At 38.7% G+C, this 20,409-nt stretch overlaps 2 protein-coding genes across 2 annotated transcripts; both read left to right on the top strand.

Annotated features, from left to right (window-relative positions):
• Positions 1-502: 502 nt before the first annotated feature.
• On the top strand, positions 503-9,371 carry LOC133726462 (pentatricopeptide repeat-containing protein At2g21090-like; the record flags this gene model as incomplete). Its single annotated transcript, XM_062154011.1, has 5 exons — positions 503-2,186; positions 2,280-2,613; positions 3,117-3,179; positions 8,490-8,647; positions 8,909-9,371. Coding segments are annotated over 2 exons (1,704 nt in total), but the record flags the coding sequence as incomplete, so codon positions are not given.
• A 2,862-nt stretch (positions 9,372-12,233) lies between these two features.
• On the top strand, positions 12,234-17,373 carry LOC133724704 (calmodulin binding protein PICBP-like). Its single transcript, XM_062151520.1, has 3 exons — positions 12,234-12,772; positions 12,895-16,609; positions 17,066-17,373. The coding sequence occupies exons 1-2, from the start codon at positions 12,530-12,532 to the stop codon at positions 16,606-16,608; spliced, it is 3,957 nt and encodes a 1,318-aa protein (XP_062007504.1). The 5' UTR covers positions 12,234-12,529; the 3' UTR covers position 16,609; positions 17,066-17,373.
• Positions 17,374-20,409: the final 3,036 nt, after the last annotated feature.

The raw sequence follows: 20,409 nt of genomic DNA, 5'->3' as shown, positions 1-20,409 counted from the left end.
AAAAAAAAAAAATTACTTGAAATTTGTTTTCTTTTAAAATGTCATTTTATTCAAACGTGTTAACAGGTGGCTAAAATGTCTTGAAAGTTTGAAACATAAATCCAAATTTCCATTCCCTCTTGAGCTCGACGGCCGCTCTCTTCTCTCTCCGTTGATCATCTCTTAGACTCTTTCTTCTTGTTTTGTTCTTCCCTCTGCTAATCTCTCATTCACTTCCAATTAACAGCAGCCTCACTCTCTCTACCAAATCAGGTGAGCATCTCCTCTCCTTGTTATCCTCTTGCTCATTTTATTTTTCGTTTGTTCTACCATATCTTGTGTTTTCTTAATCTAGTTCCAAGTTTTGTATGTCAGTTAAATTGGACCCAGTTTCTGGTGTTAATTGTGTTAACTTGGCCCTCTAATTTCTTTAATTTTTATTTTTTATACTGCTTTATGTGCAAGCTGTTCTTGCTCCTGTGCTAATTGGGTGCCCATATGAATCCAGATTATTGAATGAAAATTATATTTAGTAGGGAGGTTTAGCCCACCGCCCCAAATAAACAAAATCCTGGCTTCATCTTTGATTGATCAGTATGTCTCTCTCGTCTCGAAAAGCATCAGAAGTAAGGACATCAGGCTCGGCAGGGTTTTACACTCAAACTTCATCAAAACAGGTCTCACCCTCGACACCTTCCTGACCAACCGGCTCATTGATCTTTACTCCAAATGCAATGCCGTACAAGATGCCCATAAGGCTTTCGACGACCTTCCAACGAAGAACACCCATTCTTGGAACACCATGATATCCATGTACTCGAGAAATGGCATTTTTGACAATGCACGCCATTTGCTTGCTAAAATGACAGAACCAAATCTTGTGAGCTATAATACTTTGGTTTCTGGTTTAGCACGTCATGGGTATCATAAAGAATCCATATCTCTCTTCCAAAGGATGCAACAGGATTGTGAATGTTTATTCTTGGACCAGTTCACGTTTGTAAGCATAGTGGGGACTTGTGCTTGCTTAGGTGCATTGGCAATGTTGCGTCAAGTTCATGGGGTGGCGATTGCAATTGGCTTGGAAATGAATATCATTGCTTGCAATTCTTTGGTCAATGCTTATGGAAAATGTGGTGAACCAGACACCTCATATTCTGTATTCAGTCGAATGCTAGAGAGGGACGTTGTGTCTTGGACCTCAATGATTGCTTCTTATGCACGGGCATCAAGAATGGATGACGCTTGTTGGGTATTTCATGGTATGCCTCTTAAGAACACAGTTTCTTGGACTGCTTTGATATCAGGTTTTGTACAAAGTGGGCATGGTAATTATGCTTTGGATCTTTTCCAGAAAATGCTGGAAGAGAGGATCCAGCCTAGCACAGTTACATATGTTAGCATTTTGAGTGCTTGTGCAGATCTAGCACTTAATGAAAGAGGTAAGCAGATTCATGGGCATATCATTAGAAGTAATAATGGAAGCTACTTGTCCAATGTATTTATTTGTAATGCTCTAGTTGACATGTACAGCAAATGTGGGGACATGAAATCGGGAAAAGCATTGTTTGAGATGATTCCTGAGAAGGATGTAATCTCTTGGAACTCTTTAATTACTGGATTTGCTCAGAATGGGCTGGGAGAGGAGTCACTTCTTGTTTTTAAGAGGATGGTAGAAACAAATGTGAAGCCTACTCATGTGACTTTTCTTTTGGTGTTATCTGCTTGTAGCCACACGGGTTTAGTTTCTGAAGGACTTCAAATTCTGCACTTAATGGAAAAGGGTTATGGTATTAAACCTAGGTCAAGTCACTATGCAATTGTGATTGATTTGCTCGGGAGGAAAAATAAACTGAAGGAAGCAATGGAGTTGATTGAGAGAGCTCCTCATGCATCAGATCATATTGGGATGTGGGGTGCACTTTTGGCTGCTTGTCGAGTCCATGGGAACTTGGCCCTAGCTAGGAGGGCTGCAGAAGCTCTTTTTGAGTTGGAGCCCCACAATGGTGCAAGATATGTTATGTTATCAAACATTTATGCCGCAGCTGGTAGATGGGCTGATGCCCGTAAGGTGAGAAGGCTCATGGAAGAAAGAGGTTTGACAAAAGAGTCAGCTTATAGTTTGATTGAGCTGAGAAATACAAGGCATGAGTTTGTAGCGAAAGACAAGATCCACTGTCAGACAGGAGAGATGAATGATATGATTGGTAAATTAGCAGACCATATGAAGGATGTAGGCAATCTTCCTTACATTTACAGCCTTTTGCCCGAGGATAATGGTTATTCCTGATGTTTTACAGATGATATATTCAACAGCTAGTGTGGATGTTGCTGTTGCCCATTCTTTCTGTTTGGCAGTAAGGTGGACCAAGAGATTATCTTGAAGGCAAAGCATATAACTATGAATGTACTAGGAATTCATGAGTTTCTGTAACCGATATCCTGCATTTTCTTACAGTACCAACATTCGAAGCCAATTGGTAACTGCAGCTGACCTACACAGTTAAAACTCTGAAGTAATAACAGAAAAATGAGCAGAAGTTCAGATGACCTACCCATTGCAGTAGCAGGCATTAGATGAGTGAATGTCAAATTGCCTTAATTTAATCTCAACCCTTGAATTTGAATTTAATGGTAGGTGACTGTGACCAAGTGAACATCTGTGTGAATATATAATATATATGTACGCGCGCGCGCGCGCGCACACACACACACAAAGACACTCAGAATTATCTAATGAGGATGCCCCTTTGTAAGGACCCCTGCTATATATTTAGTGATCTGAATGATATATCTTTTGAAGGTTTTTCTTCCTGGATCATTTGCAAAATAAATAAAATCTAACCACTTGGTCTTCTAGTATAATCAAATTATCAATCCATGCATTTGTCAAAGAAAGATCAGATCATATATGATAAATTGATAATATAGCATCACATAGATATAAAAAGAAGTCATGACAATGTAACAGAGTAAACTATCATGCATTCCGTTCCCTGGACTCTCATTGCCAAAACTTTCCTTCCATGCTTTATGCCCTTATCATTCTTAAAAGTTGTCTGTGATGCATAATGACATGATAATATCAAAAATCTTTTTGACTCAATTATTTAAGAATAGTGATTGAATTATTACAGGAACCTCCACTCCCAGCAGATCTGAGAGGAAAAACTTTTCCTGCTCTTTTTGGAACATTGCAGGTACAAGAGTTAGAGACTCTCCTCACATTTGATATTTGATATATAACTCTTGGATGCCTTGTTTTGTATTTGTTTTTTAAATCTTGGGTTGGTTGTTTACCAGTGGATTAAATCGTGAAGGTCGCAATACTTTTCAGTAACAAGAAAGTTCTGATGCACTGCGTGTTGGGATATGTAAGGTTTTTCCATGCTAGGAATAAAGGAAAAAGTAACATATCCTAATTTGCAGTGCGTTAGAACCTTTGTGTTAATGAAAAATATTTCGACCTTCATGGTTAAATTAGTCATCATTTTCAAAGATTTTATCTGCCCAGCTCCAGAACAGATGGGAGATCTCCTTTTGTCATCTGTTATCATTTTGGCCATGCTTGAGAAATTAGTACTTTGGTTGTTTCTGGTTCATTTGCATCTTATAGCATCCAATTTTATTTGCTGCAACCCTTTATAACAAGTGAAAAGCATTAGAGCTATCTTAAAGCAATGCCTTTTGATAGAGCACCAACTATAAATTGATCTCTTGTACAAAGCTTGTTTATCGTTTATAACTTGCTCTTTTATCAAGATTCAATAAGGGAAAAATGCACGAACAGTGTCTGGAGACTCTGAGGACTGTCAAAATGATACCTGAACTTTCAAACATATCAATGTGATACCTGGACTTATATTTTCTTGTCAACGTAGTACCTACATCAACTTTCCGTCACGGCACCGTTAAATTTACCACGTGTGAGGCACGTGACATACAAAATGAAGGTAAAAAGACTGATTTGCCCTATAACTGACATTTAAAATGCACGAACAGTGTCTAGAGACTCTTAGGACTATCAAAATGATACCTGAACTTTCAAACGTATCAATGTGGTACCTGGACTTATATTTTCTTGTCAACGTAGTACCTACATCAACTTTCCGTCACGGCACCGTTAAATTTACCACGTGTGACTATGTGAGGCACGTGAGGTACAAAATGAAGGTAAAAAGACTGATTTGCCCTATAACTGAAATTTTAAATATTTTTTTTGGTAAAAACATTTTAAATATTGTTTTTTGGTAAAAAGACTGATTTACCTTTAATTTTTTTAATTAATTTTTTTCACCCCTCCACCTCTCGTCTTCTTCCTCTCCCCTCGATCAACCACTCTCTAAAAAGACTGGTTGTCCTCACCAATTCCTCCCCCAACAACACCTCAGTACTCCTCGATTTCAGGCACACAGCGCTGACGCTGTTGACCTCGACGAAAGGATCGGCGGCGCACTTCATCGCCGATTTCAGATCTTTGACAAGCGAGGCTTCAAGAAGACTATGTCCTTCATTTTGGAGGACGAAATTGAAATTGAAATTGGGATTGGGATTAGGATTGGCATTTGGATTGGGATTGGGTTCTCTCGAAACTTCGACGGTACTCAAAGCGGGACTTGAGATCGAGGAAGGAGGAGGGCGGAGAGATCATCTATATCATTACTTGCTGGTGTTTTTGTTGTAGTTAATAACTTGATATTAATGGATTTTGAGTTTGAGTTCGAGTTTTGGTGGAGGTGTGGGTGTGGGTGGTGACGAAAAATGAAATTCAGGGTTTCTGCAACGTCTTCTTGGTTCTTCTTCTTCATTGCCCATTTCACAACAGGTCTGCATTGATGTTGTTGAGGCAATTTCAAAGGAGGAATGAAATTTTGTGTTAATTCGATCTGATACATCTGTGATTGTTTTGGTTGTTTTGCAACCAAGTCTTCGTGCTTTCTCTGTTGGACTTGGAGGTGTTGAAGAGGCCATCGACCTCGCGGCGGAAGCTGATAAGGCAGCGGGTCTTCTCCTAGATCCAATGCTCGGCCCTCTTCTTCGGGGCGCGGACCTCGTGGTCCTCGCCGCAGCTGCTGGTGTTGCCACCAATTAAGGAAGACTTGGGAGTTGAATAGGGTTGAATGATTTTGCAGAAACAAGTTGGACTTGGTTTTGTGTTTTAGAAGTGAATCGAACAAGGGAGAAGCTTTGCTAAAAAAAATGATTTCTCATTCTTTTTTGTTCTTGGAGTTCCCAGATCTTTCATTTCTCTTTCAAAATGGGTTTGTCGAGTTTAAGAAGATGAACACAAGGCCGGCCCTGAGGGCTGCCGACTGAGGCGGCTGCCTCAGGCCACCGGCCTCCGGCCTCCGGCGGGCCTCCGTCAGTTTTTTTTTTATATCTAAATATAGATTTCAACAAAGGTTATATATTTTTCTTCGCACAAGTTGCATGATGGGCCGTTGTAGTTCAGTTGGTAGGTAATCTAGTGGCTTGCATTTATGAGCCACCCCACCGAGGTTCGATTTTTGAGCTTGTTCAATTCACTTTGCTTTTTTTATTTTTATTCTTTTTTCTGGTTTACCTTACTGCTCACCTTTAATTCCTTTTCTTTGTTGCTAATGTATATGAGTATAATTTATTTTACCCCTTATAATTTAAGAAAACAAATATAGATGTAACAAAATACTATATGAAAATTAAATTTTATTATTGAATAAAACAAATTTGGTTGATCGAACACTATTCATGAGGCCACATTTTATTTATTCGCCTAGCTCAGACCTCTACAATGTCAGGACCGGCCCTGGATGAACAAGAATGGGTTCAAGAACATGAACAATTGAGATTTCTTTTGCCTTTTTGCTGGGTTTGAGAAGATGAACATGAAGAAATATTAGGTTCATACTTATCGGATTGGGATTTTTTTTTTTTTTTTTGAGAATATATTGGATTGATCTTGGTTAATAGAAAAAGCAAAAAAAAATAATCATCTTTTATTTTCAATATAATAAAGGGAAAATCTCACAAACAGTATCTGACCTATCGGCCACTAATAACTTTTGTACCCCAAGTTCAAAAAATATCAGATTGGTACCTGAACTTCTGACCCCGACCCAATATCAGTACCTGGGAACAGTAAAATCGTTAACGGGGTTAATTTTTGAAGGGTAAATCTGTCATTTCACTGTTCATCATCTCCGAAACTCTCCCCTCTCTCTGCAATACCAGATTTCTTCTTCATACCTCATCACCACTATCAACTAACCTTTCACTTCGTCAATAGCCACCGTCTCATCCACCACCAACTCCTCTCACCTCTCACCTCTCATTTGGTCGATTTGGGTTTGTGTGTGTGAGGTATGAAGAAGATAATGAAAAATCTGGGTTTGCAGAGAGAGGGGAGAGTTTTGGAGATGATGAACAGTGAAATGACAGATTTACCCTTCAAAAATTAACTCCGTTAACGATTTTACTGTTCCCATATACTGATATTGGGTCGGGGTCAGAAGTTCAGGTACCAATTGATATTTTTTGAACTTGAGGTACGAAAGTTATTAGTGCCTTGAAGTTCAGGTACTGTTTGTGAGTTTTTCCCTATAATAAATTATTATGTTTTTATTTTCAATTTTAAATTTATTCATTTAAGATTTGATGGAGTGGAAAAGTTTTTTTTGCCCTCATTTTCGGTCTCACATGCGTCAGACGTGACTCGAACTGACGGAGCCGTGACAGAAAGTTGATGTAGGTATTACGTTGACAAGAAAATATAAGTCTAGGTATCACATTGATACGTTTGAAAGTTCAGGTATCATTTTGACAGTCCTCAGAGTCTCCAGACACTGTTCGTGCATTTTTCCCTTTAGGATTTGATGGAGTGGAAAAGTCTTTTTTGCCCTCATTTTCGGCCTCACATGCGTCACACGTGACTCGAACTGACGGAGCCGTAACGGAAAGTTGATGTAGGTACTACGTTGACAAGAAAATATAAGTCCAGGTATCACATTGATACGTTTTAAAGTTCAGGTATCATTTTGACAGTCCTCAGAGTCTCCAGACACTGTTCGTGCATTTTTCTCATTCAATAATGAAAACTAAACTCTAAAGGCAAACCTAGATCTTCAACTTTTGTGTTCTTTAATTCAAACAAGTTTGGTCTATAGCTATATCAACTTCTTTTGTTTTCATCAACTCAAGTGTGTGCTTATTCTATGAGTCTGCCTTTTGTTATTGCTAATAATGCAGCAGCAATGACTCGGTTAAAAAAAAAAATCCGCTTTGGAAGCCTAAGACTAAACCCATTTCTTTCTGGTTCAAAGTAAAGTATCCGTTGTAGTTAAAGGTCTTGCTAGAGTCCTTCTTCAGTTTTATGAAGAGTAATTATGAGTCTAATGCTTTTAAGAGTATATTTAAATCTTAGGGTGAGTCTTTATGTCTATTTAATTCTTCAAGTATTCAAGGGTCTTATTATTAATGTCTTTAATAGAGTCTTCTGGTGTTCTAGGAGTCTAAGAGCATCTCCAACAGCTTCCCTATAATTTTTGTATAATAGGGAAGCAAAAGTCAAAGCTTTAGCATCTTTTTCTTCTCCAACTCCAACAGATTCCCTATTTTACAGCAATCTCTAAAATCTCCATATTCTTCCTTAAATTTTTAGAGATTGCTGTAAATATAGGGAATTTGGTTTTCTCTTTCCTCACTTTCCCTAAAATAGAGATAGTTATAGGGAATCTGTTGGAGCAAAAGAGGCTTATTTTTCCCTAAAGTAGAGAAAAATCAAAATATGGGGAAGCTGTTGGAGTTGCTCTAAAGGGTTATGTTTTTTAATCCTATAAATATGGCTACCTATTGTAAACCGAAAACAGATTTGAATGAAATAAAATTGAGTTTTATTGAAGGCTTGGTGCCTTGGTCTCTCTCTCCTAACCTCCCGCATTCTATTTATCCCTTCTACAGCTAAGAACCCTCTGTTTCTTCTAAACCATTCTGTTTTCTTAATCTCTCAACACTCCCCAACCCTCCCTATTCATACTCTCACCAACTGTTGCTCTCTGCTGCATCAATTAAACTTAGCAATTAGGCTTAACAGAAGTTTATTTGATTTTGATTTGGACCCTAAGATTCAATTAGGCTTAGGGTGCAGCAAGGGTTATGCACATATTTGTGTTGAAATGCTATGAGAAGTTTCCAGCTTTCGGATCTGCAAATTCCGGTCAATCTTACCTGTGCTATGATTCATGTTCTGCTTAGAAAACTGTGTTAGCGGAGCTGATTGTGCTAACCAGTTATGTCATCCTCATCTTCCTTCAATAAAAGAAAGAGGAAAAAAAAAAACCTAATTCTTGGTTTAATTTTCTAGAAGCTTGCAAATTGAGAGGCATCTTCTAAGGTTTACAAATTCAAACCAAGCTTAGTGATATGATTTTTAAGAACTTAGCTACCACTTCAATTGGTTAAGTTCCTATTATAAATGCATAACTGTTTGGATGTTTGCATATGTGTCATCCTAATATTGTTTCTGATGTATGCAGATTGAATATGGCAAGCCAGCTCCATGGTTGTCTATGGAACACATCTATCATTTGAGCGCTATTCCCCTCACATGTGGGGACAATCTCTGCGCTGGAGTCCTAAGATGTTTTCTCCTGCATTGATTACCTTCTAAGATTGATTATGTCACGGCTTAAAGGTATCAGTCTAATTCTCATTGTTTTCCTTATCCAAACACACTCTTACTGCATGCTTTAGCGAAAGTGTCCAAACACGCATGCTTTGAAACCGTTGCTAGTTTTTATTTTTATTTTTTAATTTTTATTATCATGTGACTCGTTCCGCTAGGCCATTTACCAAGTTACACGATCACCTAATGGAATTTAATAAGAGTAGTAGAGAGATTATATGAAATACTGTTGACTAACAGAACCTATGTGGTGGATTACTGTATTCATAGCGAATATCAGCTGAGGTGAAGTGTTGCAGGCTGACGGCTGAGGTTTATTTCATGGATTACAGCTCGTTATGACTTCGAATATTCAGAATTTGGAGATTGAATCAGATTCAGCTACTTTGGTGATTCTGTTGAGTCGTGAAAATATGGAGTTGCACCCCCTTGGTACCATTCTGCTCAATTGCAGCAGATCGATGAGGTCCTTTGATTCCTTACATCTTAAGCATATCCACAGAGAATGCAACATGGTTGCAGACTTATGGTAATGGAAGTGTACATGCAGCACTCTGTAGGGATATGCTTGTTTGACAGGACTCCTACTCTAGTCACTTAAGCTTTGGTTGATCGCATTCTTGGTATTGCTCAGCCTAGACTAGTTGTAAGAGTCAAATCTGGCTGGTTTGTCTTTTTGTTGTTTTGTTTGGCTTTTCCCCCTATTGTACCCAAAAAAAAAAAAAACAGCAAAGCTATGTGGCATTGCCATCCCAAATTTTTCGGCAGCACTAAGAAGTAAGAACCGTAGCTTGAGGGAAACTGCTGGCTGAAGTATGATTGAGAGGCATGAAATCCGTGACATTGTATAGCAAAGTAATGGTTTTCATGGATGCAGATTTTTGACAATGAAAAACCAATTACTATTGACATTACTAATAAATGTCGGGTAATTTATACTATCCCTGCATAGAAAAATTCTCACTAAATTTATTGTCAATTACGATCTTAAACTCATTAATGATCCTGTCTAATCGTTTTATTAGTAACTAATAAAAACTGCGGCAGATATTTATATCAAAAATATAGGGTGCGCTATTGTCACCCTATCATTTTCTTTGTTCACCCTACTTGCTTATTACACCCCACATTTTAATTTCAATTATTAAATATACTTATTTAATCCATTTCTCCTTCCAAAAATATCATTATATGACATATTCAATTGCAAAAGGAATTTTTTTAACGAGAATCTCTCATTTAATTTATACCAACAAAAGAACTAAAATATATTAAAGTTTTCTAATAAAATCATAATTTGATTTACTTCCATTTTTAAAAATTTTCCATTTAGTTTCAATGTTCATCTATTTCAATCTATGTCAAAAGATTAGTAAATTAACAACTATGAGCAATGAAGAAGAGATTGATTATTTTTTTATTTTATTTTATTTTATTTTTTGTGTTAATTTACATCGGTGTTCATAAAAGGTATTGCAAAGATTATGATGAAGTTAACACTAATAGTTTGTGAATTGGATAACGAAAAAAATAGTAAAAAATTCAAATTTGGGTGGAGATTGGAGAAGATGAATATCAATGTTATCCAATGAGAAATTAAGTAGTCTTTGTATTTAATTAATTGGTTATGTATTTAGTTGTCGTTATAGATTTAGATTTTAGAAGATTAGTGTATTTATTAGTCATTTTGCACTTGAGTAATATATTCTTTCAATAATTCAAATGTTTGTAAGGTGAAATAAGAAAATGATGCGGTGACCCAAAATATATTAGTTGCAGATATTTCTGATGGGTTCTGTCATGTAAGTGATGTAACAACGGGATCACACGTACCATTTAAGTTCAAGATCTGGGCAATCTTTTCATTTATTGAAAGGGAAATTCGTCCAAACAGTGTCTGAACTTTTCCAGACTATTAATTTTCATACCTATACTTTGAAAAATGTCATAATGGTACCTGAAGTTTTGGCCCCGACCCAATTTCCGTACCTAGCAACAGTAAAGTCGTCAACGGCGTTAAATTTTGAGGGGTAAATCTGGAACTTCAGGTATTCTCAAGAGAAAATCTTCCAAACAGTGTCTGAACTTTTCCAGACTATTAATTTTCATACCTATACTTTGAAAAATATCAAAATGGTACCTGACGATTTAAGCCCGACCCAATATTCATACCTAGGAACAGTAAAACCGTTGACTCCGTTGAACAGTACCAGAAAAGTATGCCAATAACTACCGTTGGGTTCAAACATTGCCCCCTAGACCTCGAAGTCAAAGGTCTTCGTCTTACCTCAGTTGAGAGCCGCAGAACTCAGCTACCTACCTCAGTTTTCTATCAGGAGAAAAAATTGAACTCGGGTTCTTTACTCCTAACAGAAGCTCTGGTACTAGAAGATATGTTGGAATTCGCTATTACAGATCGAATCCACAATGTGAGGCGTCAACCACCCAATTATTCCCTCTCAGTGATGGCTTCGCCGGCAACGCGATCTTCTCCAGCATCTTCTCTGCTTCGATTTCAATCAAAAATCCCAAAACCCACAATCCAAAAAATCAAATTCAATTATTTGCAGCTGAAATCAATTTCAATTTTTCTTTTTTTGATGGGTTTGGGAGAAGACAACAGAGAAGAAGGAAAGAAAAGTCGTGATTAGGTAGATGCATGTGGAAATTTTGGTAGCTATAACAGCAAAAATGGTTTGGTTTGCAAGGGTTTGCTCGGTTTTAAGCCTAGTTCACCAGATAATTGGAATCATGGAGATTATTCGGGTGGATGCACAAGGAAATTTCAATGCTTTAGGTTGGAATCCGACGAGTCTGATAGCAAAGGAATCTGAAATTTTGGTAATTCCACTTTGGGTCAAGTCTGGGTCCGATCTCTGTTGGAAATGGAATGGCGAAGCGATTCCGATCTCTGTCAAAACGAGATGTCGTAGTTTGGGCAATCTGCTAGACAGCCTTGACGCGAGACCCTAAGTCAGGTTCTGGGGTGTCGGAGGACGATTCCGAATTCAGGTCGTCGATGTAGATGAAGGTCGGGTTCCGATCAAGTATGGGTCTGAGTACGGCTGTTGGCGGTGGTCTGGCATCGTACGCCGATCTTCCTGAGTTCTTCTGGATACGGGTATATGAATATTTAGATCTAGGTATACCATGTTGATATTGGTATTTGAATCTCGTATTGGGCATGGTAGTTATTGGCATACTTTTCTGGTACTGTTCAACGGAGTCAACCATTTTACTGTTCCTAGGTATGAATATTGGGTCGGGCTTAAATCGTCAGGTACCATTTTGATATTTTTCAAAGTATAGGTATGAAAATTAATAGTCTGGAAAAGTTCAGATACTGTTTAGAAGATTTTCCCTTGAGAATACCTAAAGTTCCAGATTTACCCCTCAAAATTTAACGCCCTTGACGACTTTACTGTTGCTAGGTACGGAAATTAGGTCGGGGCCAAAACTTCAGGTACCATTATGACATTTTTCAAAGTATAGGTATGAAAATTAATAGTCTGGAAAAGTTCAGACACTGTTTGGACGAATTTCCCTTATTGAAATGGGATTTACAGACTATAAAGTGCTGAATTATTAAAGTGCTGGTCCTTCCTTCCCACCAAGGACTTTGAATTTGATGTGTCAATTCTCCTTATCACAAGCAAGAGAATAAATATATATATAGTCAAGTCATGATGGCCAGGTCAATCTTCTCTGTTTGTGTCTGTGTGCAAGTCAGAGGTTTCTGATCTCAGCTCATATTCAAAGACGAGAAGCCACTTTAGACCTCAAGATTTTAATATCACGTTTGAAGCAAAAGGCCAACTGCTGTAGCCAAAACACTAAATCTCAGAAAACCCAAAACTCTGTTTGCTTCCAAAATCCTTAGAAATCAAGACTATGACTTCAAAGGAGGAGCTTGAAGTTGGGGAGGCAGGTGACTCGGATAATAGCAAAATGCCGGAGCAGTTTCCGATGACGACTACTGAATCATGTGTTCTCCAAAACCAGAATGGCAGAAGCCGAGGAGAACCAGAGCTGCAGAAGAAGCTGAACAAGTTGAGATCAATCAAGCTCGGAAAATCGCCATCGAGAAAAAGATCTAAGCGCAGATCGAATGATGCAACTGCAGATGATCCACAGGCAAGTCTGTTATTCATTTTTCCAATCTAGCTTTAGTTTGCATGCTTTGCTTAAAATACAAAGAGATTGAATATCAATTGCCCATTTTTGTTTTTGTTTTTGGGGTGGTGGGTTTTCTGCAGATTTCAGCTGTAGTATTGGTAAGGAGGTCTAGTTTTAAGCCTGTAAACAATTTAACAAGAATGTCAAGCGTAAAATTCAAGGACCCTTTGGTGAGGAAGAGCTCCGGAGGAACCCAACTGTATCACCTGAACAAGTACAGATCATCATCATCATCACCAAACTTTTTGAAGGAGACCTGCTGCTCCATTGAGAAAAGGACGCAGTTTCAGGGTAGTCCCCGCTGTTCTTCGGAATCAAGTTATTGCAGCACTAGTAATTCAACGCCAAACTCTGCCCACAAGTCAGCAAGACTGTCCATAACAAAATCCAAGACCCGTGTGCTTCGGAACAGGTCTGGAATGTCTGAATCTCCAGACTTGGGGGTGCAAAGAGCTACATGCTCTTCGGCTCTCAAGCATTCCAAGTCCCCTCCTGAGGTGAAGGATCTTCATGCTGAAGGAAGTGAATCTGAAGGAGCTTCAGCCACCATGCCTTGTCCGTTCACTTATTGTTCTCTTCATGGTCATCGCCACGCCACTGTACCTCCACTCAAGAGCCTCATTTCGATAAGGAGGCGCTTGTTGAAGACTCAGAAAGGAATGAAACAGACAACTCGATCCCCACGTAGAGCGAAAAAGTCTGGCAAAATTAAGGAAGATGAGATGAATCAAATGGTCAGCATTGGAGACGACAAAGTTCATGGAACGACTTCTGTTTTGGTGGAAAAATTGGGCCCAGAAGAGCTTTTACAAGTCCTTGATGAAACTTGCAGCAAAGATAAAGACAACTATGATCTTTCCAACGTTTCCAAGAAGCTGTTTGGTGAAGCTTCGGAGGAGAGTGTGCAAGAAACAAGTGATCTTGTCACAGTAGAACAACATGCTTTGGTGTCACCCTCATCACTTGGTGATTTATGTCCAGAAGGTTGTTGCATCGGAACAGCTTCCGAAGTCACCAATACAGACATAAAAGAAGAGAAATGTCTAGCATCTTGTCACAATGAAGGTGTTGATTTCACTTGCACTGATAAATTGAACAGCAGCAGTCCTAAATCAATTCCAGAAGATGTGGAATCTGTTGTTTGTACTACTGTCAAACTCCCTGATGAAGTTGTGGAATCAACAAGTGACAATGAAAGCCATGAAAACAATTGTGCTTCTGGTTGTGAGCCACCAGAGGAACAAACAACAGCCATTGAGCAAAAATATGGAAGTTTGGTTACAGACAAAAGTGGTAGTGTGGAGTTGGACAAAAATGAAAGTGCGGAGTGTGGTATGCAGGCGAAAAATCACAAGTATATCACTATGTGGAAGTTGATGTACAAACATGCAGTGAAGGGTAACACAGCAGATGTTGGAAACCCTCTCCCTCTTCACGGAGAAGAGAGAGAAGATCCAGTAGAAGGTACCACTGGCGTGCTTGAAACCGACAATTCATCATTTCCTGAAACAGATGAGCATACAGCTTCGACAAATCACAGTGCAGGAGACCAAGAACTTGAGCTCTGTCAGCAAAATGCCATTGACCTAGTCCAGGATGCATTTGATAAAATTCTTCTCCCAGAAGTTCAGGACAGCTCATATGATGATCAATCAGTTACTAGTGACATAAACTCAGACCAGGAAGGATTGCAGCTGAGGAAGGATGAAGGAGGGGAGCATAGAACCTTAACTTCTGGTGATTCTTCAGAGGACAGAATGGTACAGAATCCAGAAGAAACACAGTCGGAAGCTGAAAACAGCTATGCTCCCAAAGAGAAAGTAGTGGAAGACAAGTTGGAACAGAACACGCCCAAGCGCTGGAGCAGTCTGAAAAAGTTTATTCTTCTCAAGAGATTTGTCAAGGCAATTGAAAAGGTGAGGAACCTCAGTTACCGGAAGCCACATTACCTACCCTTGGATCCTGACCCAGAGGCAGAAAAAATTAATCTACGGCGGCAGGAAATTGATGACAAAAAGAGTGCTGATGAATGGATGCTTGATTACGCACTTCAAAAGGTGATATCTAAGCTACCTCCAGCTCAACAAAGAAGAGTGGCATTACTTGTAGAAGCTTTTGAAACAGTTCTCCCTTTCCCTGATATTAGAACTGACCAGAGGTCCAAATCAATAGATTCGACTGCAGCAGATCTTCAAGCCTGCAATGGCTTGCCAATTCAAAATGCTGATGAAACTGGTAAAGAGAGTGATTCTGGAACTTCTGCCAAAATCTTGTTTGGGAGTATGTCATGTCCTGAAGAAAATTTAAGTAAGTGTACAGATAAGTTCATTGATGTTAAAATGGATCAACAGCGAAGTCCAGTTAAATCTCTTATGCTCAACGAATCAAGTGCAGAAGACTGTTCCACTAAAACAGAAGTCGATATACCTGCTTCTGGAGCCACGGATGAGGACCAGCAGGGGACACATGTTTATATCAAGAATGGTGATGGGGAGGAGACAGTCTTTTCCATTGACCATACAGGGTTTCCCAATGTTTCTTCATCAGAAAGTAAAGATCCCCAGTGCTGTAAAGAAACCTCTTTGAAGCAAGAGGAAGATGGTAGCACCAGTTATGAAGTTCTCGAAAACGAAAAAGTGCAAGAGACCCCAACAGAACATATTTCACATATTTCTGTCAGTAGTTTGGATCGTGGAAATATGAATTCCGATGTGGAAAGCAGCAATGGAGAGACAGGTAAGTTAAACACCAACAGCAATGGTGCAGAATCAGATTTGTGTGAGGAAACGGGGGTCTCTTTAGCTCCCATAAGGTATGCTGAGGTGCCAATGGTAGCAACAGAAGGATCAAATGGAGGAGGAACCAGTGCAAAATCTGGATTCTTTCAAGGATCCTCTCCACCTGAAGAGTCTCATTCGGAGAGCAATGCTGATGTAACGCATGTCACTCAGTTGGAAAAACAGAACTACACAAGGCTATGGTACTTTGTATATAAGCACATGGTATCAAGCATTGCTGAAAAAGATGGAGATGAAGCACATGATGGTGCAGATGAGGAACAAGGAATTGACACCAACACATTGCCTCGAGCAGAGGTGGATCGAGAGCTGAGCTTGACAAATCAGCATGCAGACAACAAAAAGAATGAACTCCGCCGTATTGAAACTGTCAAAATGGTGGAGAAAGCAATTGATGAAATACTTCTTCCAGAAAACCAGGATGAATCAGAAGACGATCAATCAAACACTAGAGACTTAATTTCAGACCAGGAACCACCAGAAAATAAAGTTGCCATAGAAGGAAAATCTTTCGCAACTTTTTCCAACTTTGCCAAAGATAGCTTCAGAGAGTCCAAAAAGAAAGCAGGGGAAGATCCAGAACAAATATTGCTCAAATCTGATAATGCTGTGATTGAGGATGAAGAGAAGGAAGTGCTGATGGTAGAAGAAAAACCTAAACAGAAAATGTCAAAGAACTGGAGAAATCTGAAGAAAATGGTTCTGCTTAATAGGTTTATCAAGGCATTAGAGAAAGGAAAGAAGTCTGACCCACGAGGGCCAAAATATCTGCTCTTGGAGCCTGACCCTGAAGCAGAAAAAGTTAATCTAAAGCATCAAAACATGGATGAGAGGAAGAATGCTGAGGAGTGGATGCTTGATTATGCACTTCAAAAGGCTGTTGCTAAATTAACTCCAGCTCGGAATAGAAAAGTAGCACTGCTTGTTGAGGCTTTTGAAACAGTTATTCCAAATAATGGAATCCCAAACCCATTCAAGCCAGAAGTCATTTGCTAAGGTAACAGTACAGATCCTCCCACTTTTTTTCTTTCAAATTACACTATATATAGTTATATTTGCAAAGTGGAGCTCAAAATGCACACAAATACGCGCAAGCTACAGACATTGGACAGCTACAAATATAAGATATTTTAGGGTTAACAGTAGACTTCATTTCATCTATGAGAGTGTCTAAAGTATGAAAGCATCTTGTGTACAACCTCTCACATTCTAGTCATGTCACCAACATTGTGAGAGGGAGGTCGCATACAACAGTTGTGAACGAAAACTTCCAAGTGTCGAAGCACCTTTATATAAGTTCTGTGCTGGACAGGTGAAATGCGCAGACAATATGATTATGGTCTGTACTAACGACAATAATATTTGCTCATATATACTTGTAATGTTTGCTCATATATACCTGTGATGGTTGGTACTTGGTAGCAGCTGATCATTCTATCTTTAACAAGTGCAGGTATAACAAACTTGAGGAGGCTATTTGGTTGGAGAAACCTCAGTTGAATTGCTAAGCTATTGTTTATATCGTTCGAATGGCAGAAGTATAGGGTATTAACCGTATTATATAAGTCATCTTATAAGTATTGAAGATTGCAAATTGCATGTGGTTACAAAATTTGTTTCATTGGTATTTTTCCTAATGCCTACTGTTGTTTACTTCATTTTGTATTTGCTTCTTTGTTACATACTAGAATGATCCCAAATGCGATGTGAATACATGTGTTGGACATTACGTATGAGAAAGACAACTGAGAACTGTGCATCTGTTGGAAGCATTATTTTTTTATGAATTTTGAGTACATTTTGAAATTAAAACCTACATAGTCGGGGCATTCATCGAATAACAAGGCACACACACGACATGGCTCACCAGTAAAACCCAATACAAGTAGAGCACTAACTTTCAACATCTTAGGACTAATGTGCTTGTCCTTCATTACAGAGCCACTGTTTACAACCAAGGCATCACCTATTTTGCAGTTACTGAAAATTGCAGATTGCCAAACCTATTAAAATATACCCAAAACTATGAAAATTCGCATTATCTACTGTGCTTGTTCTTCAAATTCCCATGGCAACGTAGAGACACAAAAACTACTTGAAGGTTTTAGAGCAAGCACAATTGCAGCTGGTGATACGGTAGACCAAACGTATACCACTACTGGGAGGCCAGGTCCTGCACCACTTGGGTCTTCTGGTTAAGGGTAAACACTCTTTGTTAGAAAACGGGGATTCGAACTCGGGTTCTCTATCAACATTTAGTTGGAAAGAAGTACCTCATCATTTGGGTAGTTGGTAGGTAACTAGGTAATATTTTGTTGTCAGGACACTTATTTGAAAAAAGTTGGCTTGCTTACCATAACCTAATTTTTTACGGTGATGGTTCTTAAATATTAAAAAAAATCTTCAAAATTGAATTACTCAAGAATGACAAAAGTATATTTCACATTACAAAAAAAAAAAAAAATTAAAAGAAAGTTAACACGCTCTCCTGAAAAACTAGCCACTATTTTTCAATTTTTATTTTCTTTTTCTCCACACTTAGGGTGTGGGCTTTAAGAAAGAGAATAAATTATCGGTTTTACGTGTTCAGTCCAAATTAAATATAGGCAATTTTAGTCCAATGAAATGTTTTTTTATTGCTAATAACAGATGATTTAAGCTTGAGAAATTTTAAATACACACCCTTAATTACTTAATACACACTCTTTACTCAATATACCTATCATTTAATTTCTCATTTTAACATTTTACTAAATACACAACCCAAATTACCTAAAATATCCTTAAACTTAAAAACCATGAAATACACTATTATTTAACATTTGATTAGTATATATAATTGATCATATTAATTACTTGTGTTAGTTATTGGGAAATCCATAAGGATTCATTATTGTTCCCTTCAAAGTTCAAATAGATGCTTAGAAATAGGTTTTATATTATTTGAGTTCTCATCCACTAAACATCCTTTTGACCAAGTATAAAATTTTGAGTCGAACATTTAACCAAAACTGTATAAGTAGTTTCTCCACAATGGCGGAACTACGAAGTTGTCATTGGATGGTCAAACACATTAACAATTACAAAGCTTTATACCTGTGATGTTTTATATTAGATAATAAATTGTCTAATAATCACTTTTAGATAAAAAAAAAAAAGAACTAAAAAGTGAGAGTAAAGCGATATGTTTCAAAAACATTTAATGTTATTGATTTCGAAATTCTAAATTACATGGTATCTCACCCCATTTAATTACAATTCATTTAAGGAAAATTTAAATTAGATGGTTTCTAACTTTATTCTTGTTTTAAATGAGGATGCCATGTATAGAAATTCATTGTGTTTATAATTATAGAATAATATAAGGAACATATGATTATTATTATTATTTTTCTTTTAAAACATAGATGCCTATTTTGGTCATTTAACATACCTATAAAATCTGATTTGAAATATAAAATAATGGGGATGTGTATTAAGGCTGTGTTTGGGGGAGCTTTTCAGCTCCTGTGCTTATAAGCCCAGTTCAAATTGGCGTTTGGTAACTGAGCTTCCTGGCAGCTTTTTTCAGAAGCTGCTGTGGCTTCCTTAGATAAGCAGAAGCTGCAGAATGCAGCTTCCAGAAGCCAGAAGCCACCGAAGTACTGTAGCGGTAGTTACTGTAGATAAATGAAATCTCCAAAATACCGAAAATTGCCCTTCCTAGCTGAAACAATTTCAGCTCAACCATCGTTCCCCATCTCTTTCCCTCATCACAGCCGCATCATCACCTCCCCTGCTCCCCATCTCTCTCCCTCATCACCGATGCCATTTTCTTTTTATTTTTTCCTCTCTCCTTTTCCTTTGAATACTAAACTTTTCTGCGTCTTCTTCTAGTTTGCACGCAGTGTGCAGGTGGGTTAGGTAGGTGCGAGGGCGGGGCTGCGCAGGCGAGCTCGGCAGGCACGAGGGCGGGGCTGCACAGGCGATCTGGGTTGAGGTCGAGATCGGTGGGTCTCAAGGGCGGCTCCGGTGGTGCTCGGTCTGAGGTGTGCAGCGCGGAGGCTGAATGGTCGATCCGGAAGATCGATCTGGCTGTCTGGCGGCTGTGGTGGGATCTGCGCAGGGCAGGAGCGCCGGGGCTGGGCAGGTGGAGGTGGGCTGCTGCAAGGAGGGGAGCGAGGCCAGTCGTGCGCGCGGCTGAGGCTCTATACTTTTTTTTTGTTTTTTTTGTTTAGGGTGGCGGCAGAGAAAGAAAAAAAAAATTCTAGGGGTTTAGGTTTTTTTCTTTTCGAAGTTAAGAATAAGGCAAAATAATCTCTCATGTCTAATTTGGTCATTCCACAAATAAAAAGCACAAGCCAGTTTGATTTACCAAACACTTTTCTACTGCTTCTGCCACTGACAGCTCCTATAAAAAGTCAGTTTACCAAACACTCAGCAGCTTTGCTTTTCAGCCACTTATTCTCAGAAATAAGCAGAAGCCAGCTTTTTCTCAAAGAACAGCCCTACCAAACATAGCCTAAGTAGTTTGAGGTGTGTATTTAAAATTTCTCTTTAAGCTTATGTTTCTGGTCCAAATAAAATATAGACTATTTTTACTATTGAAGGATCAAACTGGTGGATTACTTAGCAGTGGTGGTGGCCTTCTCTCCGTCTTATCGAGCACAGGGGCTCTCTGCCCAGTCTAGGCGACGAATCTTTATTAAAGGTCAAGTGGTATGTGACCACATCTCGTTCGAGTTTAGTGGGATATTGCTTTGATATCGCGGTTAGGTGGTCTGTTGCTGGTGTCAGATCAAATCAATCCTGCTCCAG

Source organism: Rosa rugosa, chromosome 1 (assembly GCF_958449725.1).
Source record: "Rosa rugosa chromosome 1, drRosRugo1.1, whole genome shotgun sequence".
NCBI classification, from domain to species: domain Eukaryota; kingdom Viridiplantae; phylum Streptophyta; class Magnoliopsida; order Rosales; family Rosaceae; genus Rosa; species Rosa rugosa.
The sequence above is the reverse complement of the archived record's forward strand: the minus strand, read 5'-3'. Positions and strand labels throughout refer to the sequence as shown.